Source organism: Drosophila navojoa, chromosome X, assembly GCF_054131105.1.
Source record: "Drosophila navojoa isolate 15081-1374.11 chromosome X, UAZ_NAV_1.0, whole genome shotgun sequence".
In the NCBI taxonomy this organism is placed as follows: domain Eukaryota; kingdom Metazoa; phylum Arthropoda; class Insecta; order Diptera; family Drosophilidae; genus Drosophila; species Drosophila navojoa.
The window spans coordinates 19,382,570-19,390,827 of NC_142895.1; the positions used below are offsets into that span (position 1 = coordinate 19,382,570).

Here is an 8,258-nt window from a genome sequence, read left to right on the forward strand (position 1 = left end):
TATATTTATTTGTGATGATTTAATAATTTCTATTATTTATTTAATTTTTTTAATATTCTTATTTTACTTCTTTATCCTTTTTTATTATAAAACTAAAATTTTTTTTTTTAATAAAGTATTTAATAATGTATTCAACATTAATATATGCATAATTTTTATATTATTTCACATCTCTTTTTGAAATGCCTTTTTTACTTTTATTTATAATATTTTGCCAAATATTTTTATATCCTGAACCTATCATTAAAATTTGCTAATTGCTTTACTATTCTTTTTTTTTATATTTTATTTGTTATTTTAAATATTGTGATTTCTAATTTATTGTATTTGCTAATTGCTTTTATTTATTATTTTATTTTATTTTTTATTGATTTATTTGGTTTATTCCATGATTTGAATGCTCGGATTAAAAACAGAATTTTCTTTGTTTGAAAACACAAAAATTGTTTTCTCATGCTCAAGAAACGATTCGCTAGCTATCCTTTATTTATGTATTTGATATAACATTTTTATTTTATCTATTAAAAGTTCATTTATATAATTTTAATTTGATTATAATATTCCTATATAAATATCTAATATATATAATTTTTGTAGAACTATAAATGAAATATAGAAAAAGAAAACTGCATAGTATATTATCTACAAGTATTATGAATATCATTCCGAATTCTTCTTCTTCTTCTTCTATGTCGGCTATCATAAACCTAGCTATGCGGAGTTCTTAAGGAATCTAAAGCAGCTGGACTCTTTGCAGCTTTAGGAAAGGCACATCAAAGTGAGATTTAGACTTGAAGCGGCCTCAACTATTTTGATGTGACTTGAATCTTTTCATCTCAATATGAGCCGGTTCAAGCTTTGGCCACAAGGCAATTTATTTGATTTGATTGACATTCGGCTGCGATCGTTCCGGGAACAATTAAGACGGAGACTTTGGCGCATAATTTGTTTTCGCGAATTCCCAGAATTTCGCCTTAGCCTTTGCCATTTGTCGCGTGTCCGTTCAGTTACTTTAAGGCTACTGCATAATTTACGCCGTGTGGCACTTTATACAGATATCTACATATATATGTATATATATGTTAACCTGCAGATAATTCAGTTCGAAGGGCACTTAAGCACTCGACTTTTTGCTGTTTGTCCAACTAACTGCCCACAAATTGTGGCGGCCACCCAGTGGGCTTCTCTCTTCTCCCTTTCCTCTGGCTATTGCGTTATTCTTTTTTTCTCTCTTGTGCATCTCAACGGCTCATTATGCTTCATAATTTATAGCTGCTTGCCACACCCATTTGGGGCGGCGGCGGCGGCGGCGGCGGCGGTGACAGAATGCATAGCCAAACATGAAATGCGCAATTCTTGAGGCTAAACGCGGCAGCCGGCTGCCGGCTACGCTTTTTGCCCAATAAATCAAAAGGGGCTGAGCAAAAAATGGCCATAGAATCGACTTAAGACTGACAACTTTTTGTCTATTCAAGAATAGTTGCTGCCGTCGATGTTGCTGCCGTTCATGTGGCTGCTGCTGTTTGGCGCGGCTCGTAAACTGACTTGAGCAACTGTTGACCGTAAAAATGATGAAGAAAATGGCGCATAAAAAATGTTGACGTACTTGGAACTGCGCTAACGTTGACTAGAAGATCAGGCGAAGGTGGCAGCAGCGGCAGCAGCAGCACCAGCAGCAATTGCTATTGCAACAGCAGCAGCAGCAGCAACATCAAATATTGTTGCCTGTGGCAGCTTGAGGCTTCCAGGCAGTTAGTCAGCCAGCTAGGCTCCACATGATGATGATGATGATGGTGATGATGATGATCGTCATCATCAACTCGGGATAGTCATAAATGTTGATGAACAGCAGGCGAACTTTGTTAAAGGCGTTGCTGCGCTTTTGTTGCCGCTGCTGCTGCTGCTGTGCAACGGCAACAACAAAATTGAAAAGATGCAGCCAGAAGATACAACAGAACGAACAAGAAGAAGAAAAGGCAAAAAGGTTGCAAATGTTTTATGACTCTGGGCCGTGCGCTTTGTTCTATGTGTGTGCCCCATCTCTGTGGCCCGTTGCGTCGCATCTCAGTGCCGTTGACAGCTTTGACTTTTGACTTCTGTTGCCCCCCTTTTCGGGGCACGCCTAGCACTCCCGCCACACACTCGCTGCAGCGGCTGTCCGAGCGAGCCCAGCAATTTATGAGTCGTCAGTTGGCAGTTGCCAACTTGCCAAGTTGCCAGCTTGCAACCAGCAGCAGCAACAGCAACAACAGTTGCAAGTCGGCAGTTTTATGGGCCGCTTTGAGTCCCATTTGGTGAAGTGCATGCACAAATCAGCAGGTTTACAAATTTGTTGACGCGATTTGTTGGCCACTTGGACAAAGAACAAAAAACAACAGAAGCGACAGCAGCAACAGCAACAGCAGCAGCAGCAACAGCAAATGCTGTCAACTGGGTAACAAAATGCAAAGTTTTGGGCTGACATTAAACAGTCAGCAAAAGTGAAAATTTGACATGAGAGCAAATGAAATAAAACAAAAGCAAAACAGTCAAACAAACTACAACAACCGACAAACAACAACCAACAAGCGGCAACAACAACCAACAGTAGCAACAACAAGAAAACTTTTTGACAAGTCGCAGCAAACTTTTTCGCCCGCCGCACACAAAAACTTCTGCAAAGGCGCACAAAATGGGCGCAAGCCAAGAAGAAGAAGAAGTAGTAGTAGAAGAATCAGAAGAAGCAGAGGGAGAGGGAGCCGAAGGAGAAGAGGTAGGCAGCATTAGTTAGACGAGTCCAGTGTGGGGTTTGGGGCTGGTGTGATACCCGACCCTGCAGCAAGTTCAAAAGTGCAAAACTTTGCTTCATGCTTAACCCAAAGCCGACGAGAGAAAACTTTTTCTGTCCAGCCAAATCACAATCTTAACCCATGTGCGCCCCCATAGTTAATGCTCGTGAAGCAACAATTTGTAAACGCGAAATATCCACAATTTCAAAAACGAACAAAATTTAGGTACAAATCCCTAATGCAAAACAAACTTCGTTTCGGGAACTTATGATCTATGTTTAACTAAATGAAACGAGAGACAAAGAATTTGGGGAGTTATATGTATAACAATTTCAATGTGGCCTATTTTGCCTCTACATTAAAGTATATTTAGATTCTTCGATCCATAGATATTCAAATGCGAAATCCTAAATCAATAATACATTATGATATATTTTTTTATGACTTATAAAATTTATTTATATCTTCCTCTTTTTTTTAATTTCATTTATTTTTTATATCTAAATACGATATATAAAATTTGTCCTTACTCTGAAATATATAAAATATATATAAAAATATATTTCATTGACTCCTCTTTAAGGAACGTAAAATCCCTCTCGAGCAGCTTATACAAATGAAAGTTTGCAATAGTTTATATAGAGAAATTGAATTATTGCTCTAGATTCTCGTAAAATAATAAACTTGAGATTAAGTATTTAGAGAATATTCAACTCAATATACAGATCGATAATTGGCTAAAATGTTTCCTATGTATCCCTAGTCATTGCTGATCTTTTGGTAGAGCTCGATCAGCTCTTTGATCTCTCTATTTACTAAGCCTTTATAGAATCCCATTGTATGAATAGAGTTCGTTGTACTTTAAATATAGATCGGCAATACTAAAAAACTGGAAATATCATTTTGAGCAAACCTTTTAGTCAGTTTAGTCGCAGATCTTTTCGGAAAGTTCTTTGCGCATGCTCTTGGGTAATTTGGGCATTATTCTTAGGAGGATTATTCTTAGGAGCTTGATCGGATCTGTGCTACTCACCTATGTTGTGCTGATTTGTGTGGAGGACCGCACCAAATGCCATTAGATCCTTGACGGGTGGTGCTCGGCTACCGAGGGCGGCAAAACCGTCGCCCAGAAATGACGCCAGCGCGACAGCCCTGAGGGGCGCTTTGGATGCCTCGGTGAGAATTTTGTTATCGAATATATCGAGGCTGGGGGGCGAGATGATAATGGTCACGCTGATAATGAGACGCACACACACGCACTGACGCGACGAACGCGCACACACACTCACACACGGGGCTGAGCGTAAATGCGGATGCGGGCGCGACCAGTGGAGACAGAGAGGGAGAGAGAGAGAGAGAGTGGGAGACTAAAGGACAAAACGAGAGACAGAGAGAGAGGGAGAGAGCGCGCGAGATGTGTGGAGCACGTGTGTGTTTGTTGTTGTGCTGTGTTTAATGCCGGCGGCAAAACACGCGACAGCTGGCAGCTGATATTTATTTGTTGTTGTTGTTGTTGTTGTTTTGATTTGTATATGTTGTTAAACTTCTTCTTCTTGTTGTTGTTGTTGTTGCTGTTGTTGATGTTGTTGTTGTAATCCACTTGGCACTTTCTTTAGCAGGTGAAGCTTTGTTGTTGTTGTTGTTGTTGTATTCCTTAGCAAGTAACTCACTTGAAAAAAACTTGGGCAACAAATTCTTGTGTGCTCGAAAAAAAATCGAATCGCATCGAAACGCAACGCGACGCTCAATAGGGACGCGCAACGCGACGGGACAGCAGTTGGGGCAGCGAAACAAGAAGAAGAGAGAGAGTGCCAAAGAACAGCTGTTTAACAAATTTGGCTTGCTGCTGTTGTTGTTGTTGTTGTTGTTGGTCTGTTCGGTTGCACGGCTTTTTGTTTCTTATTTTGTTTTCGTTTTATTTATTTATTTATTTATTTTGTTGTTTTTGGCAACGTCTTTCGAAAGAACGGCAGAGGCAACGGTAACGGCAACGAGAACGGCCACGGCCACGGCAATAGCAATAGCAATGGCAACGTCAACGGTAACGGTAACGGTACGTATCGATGTCGATTACGATAACGGGCCGCAACATGCGAGCGCACCACGCGAACGTCAAACAAAAACTGAAAACGGCGACGGCAACAACGGGCAGCAATAGCAACGAGGCGAACACACCGAAAACTCGCTGCGTCGACAGCGACGGCGACGACGACGACGACGACGGCGGCGACGGCAGAGCGAGCGCGAGCGAATGGCAATGCGAAGGCGAAACACAGCCAAACACAAACTGAACCGGTACCCGAGTTCGATACCTGATGCTGCTGCTGTTGCTGCTGCTCGCGTCTGGCCTACCCCTTCGGAGTGCTGCTCGTGTACGAATCGCATGCGCGCTCACTCACACAGACGCATGCACACACACACGCGGCCTGCTCAATGGCAAACAATTTCCCCTGCGTTTGCAGCAGCTGCCTGCGCCAGAGCGAGACAACTAGCTGGTGCACAGTATTGCTGCAAAAATAGCAATGGAGTCTGTTGCTGACATTTGTCGCAGTCATCGGCATCGGCTGCGGCTGCGGCGACAGTTGCTGTTGCTGGTGTGCTGCTGTTGCTGGTGTGCTGCTGTGCTGTTGCTGTTATTGCTGCTGCTGCTGCTGCTGTCGACGTCGTCGTTTGCGGTTAGAAGGGGGCGTTGCTAAGCAACTGGTTTCGGTTTCGGTTTCATGGCAGAGGCGTTCGCATATCGCCGCCGTTGCTGCTGTCGCTGTCGTTGTCGCTGCTGCTGCGCATCCTCTCTGCCAGGCATTCGATTGTTGTTGTTGTCACTGTTGCCGCTGCCGTTGCCGTTGCCGTCGCCGCTGGTTGGGGCAGAAAGTTTGTCGAACCAATGGCATTTTTCAATGTGACATTTGGCGCTTTTGCTCTTGTTGTTACAGTCACGTTCACGTTTCTGTCTCTCTGTCTGTGCACATGTGTGTGCCTGTGTGTGCAAGTGTGAGTGTGTACTTGTTGTCTCTGTGTGTGCGTTTGCTTGTGTGTGAGTTGTTGCCTTGCCAAGGTAAAATGTCAAATGCTTTTGGACTGTCAACTGTTGGTCGCAACTTTTCTTACTTGTGTGTGTGTGTGTCTGTATTTTTTTTTTTTTTTTTTTTTTTTTTGTTCTTTTGCATTTCTACGTTTGCTCTGTGCTTGCGCCAACTTTGCATTGGCAAGACGAAGCCGTTGCTTCTTAAAGCCTAAGTTTAAGCAACAGCAACAACAACAGAAACAACAACAACAGCAACAATAGCAGCAGCAGGCTCTGCTGCCACCGCCAGAGTCTTGTCGTTAGCGTTGTCAAAGCCAGGAGCAGCAGCCACAGCAGCAGAAAAGCAGAAAAATTCAACGCCCCTTTGGCGTTTTAACGCATTGGAGCACAAAGAAAAAAAAAAAAGAATTCACAACACAGGCGTATATATAGATGTATGTCTGTGTGTGTGTATATTTGGTATTCCGGCAGCGTTCGCAGTTCGCATTCAACGTGACATGGTAATAAGCCAAAGATCAAGCGCAATAAAAAATGAGCAAAAAAAGGAAAAGAAAGCAACAAAAATAAAACCTTAAAAAAATTCACGAAAAACTGCAGAGCAAAAAAAAATAAATAAAAAAAGATGCCAAACTTCAAATAGGGAAAGAAGAAGCAGCAGCAGCTGCTTGACACTCCCGAGGAGAGCGAGAGTGAGTGTGCGAGCGAGCCGGCACTATAGTGCGACTGAGAGTGAGTGAGCGAGTGAATGAGCTTTGTTGTTGGCCAGTGGGTGGCGCCCGCTATCTTACGCTGTGTATGTGTGTGTGTGTGTGTGTGTGAGTGTGTTTGCGTGCGTGTGAACGCCATTGTCGTTTGGTGCTGTCGCTGCTGCTGCTGCTGCTGCTACAGTTACGGGACGCAGAGCGAAGCGCTGCCTGCCTGACTGAGTGGCGCTTGGCGGCTGCCGCTGACGCCTGATGCTGATGCTGCCGCTGAAGCCTGTCGCTGATGCTCCTGCTGCTCCTGCTGCTCCTGCTGCTCCTGCTGCTCCTGCTGCTGCTGGCAACGCAGTCGCGCCTTCGCCTTCGACAGCTGGGGCATGTCGAGTGGGTGGGGATGGAACGTGAGCGGAAGCGGGAGCGACTTTGCCAGCCTTCTGTATTTCCTTTTTATACATTTGCTTTGTGTGCTTGCGTATATCTGTCTGTGTGTCTGCGAGTGTGTGTGTGTGTGTGTGAGTCAAAAATATTGCACATTAGGGTGTTAAGCTGTGAAGTGCTTGGCTGCCTCTGCTTGTCCTGGTCCTGCGCCACATTGAGCACGTCTGCCTGCCATTCGGCGTATGTGTTTGTTTCCCACTGTGTGCGTGTGTATGTGTGGGTGTGTGTGAGTGTATTGGTGTGTATTGGCGCTTTAGCATTTAGACCGCGCGCACTCATTTGTCTGATGTTTCACTTGTCAATGTCCTTGTCCGTTGCAGTTGGCCGACTTACACGCGTACCGCCCGCCCCTCCCTGCCCCAACTGCCGCCCACTCACGATACACGCAACGCGTGTCACGAATCCTGCGCCTGTCAGCTGTTGCCATTTAATGCTGAATATTGTTGTTGTTGTTGTTGTTGCTCCTGTTGGTGTTGTTATTGTTGCTGTTAAACGATTTCATATATTCGCAAGGGTTATCAAAATGCGCGATCATTTGGGAAATATTAGAGAAATTAGTTGCTTAAGTTGTTGCTTAAGTTATTGCCTAATTAATGTCTATCAGCAGCTAAGCTTTATCATGTAAAAAGCTGTATTCCTTTCTCAATCGAACGTGGAACAGGGTGACCGAAATACTCCTTATTTCTGTATAGCTTAACAAAATATTTATACCAATTTTGATCAACATAACTCTGAAAGTATTTGAGATATACTCTTATACAACTTCAGCTTGAATTGAAAAATTCATTTTTATTGTTGTATTATTATTTTTATTTTTATTGTCGTATGCTTGAAAACAACTTACACATATGCCAAATTCAAAATACATTTTGGTTTAGTAAATTATGGAACATAAGATGGATTTAATGGTGATTTTTAATTGACATGAAAGAGGTGCAAATTCTCTATGATGCTACAGCGCCATATATGTAATAATATTTCAGCACATCGATATGTACGTCGATTTCTCAATCTCATATTTAAATTGGATTTGCCACGCCTACAATAGGCATAGACATGCGAATGACTCTTTACTCGACTCTTTATTCTTATCAAAAATACATTATCCTTATGAGAAATCGTTTCTATTCTGATTTATTGGTAAGAAATCTAACTACGAAATTTGTGAATTTACTTTGATGAATTTTAATCGGGATACTTTTGCTAAATACTCTTTAGACCCATCTATTCAAAATAAGGACTCAGGGTATTCAGTTAACTTCAATTATATATTTTGTATATTTTATATTACTTCACATCTTAACTTGTTGTCCCTAAACATTCCCA

The 8,258-nt window shown here is 42.4% G+C and overlaps 1 protein-coding gene across 1 annotated transcript in view; it reads right to left on the bottom strand.

The window, feature by feature from the left end:
• The window catches only part of Lim1 (LIM homeobox 1), a 63,132-nt gene extending 58,068 nt beyond the window's left edge, over positions 1-5,064 (bottom strand). Inside the window, exon 1 of the mRNA XM_089263382.1 lies at positions 3,802-5,064. Within this exon, the coding sequence (XP_089119508.1) occupies positions 3,802-3,844 (43 nt within the window). The 5' untranslated portion in view covers positions 3,845-5,064. The remainder of the gene's footprint in view (positions 1-3,801) is intronic.
• Between the last annotated feature and the right edge of the window lie 3,194 nt (positions 5,065-8,258).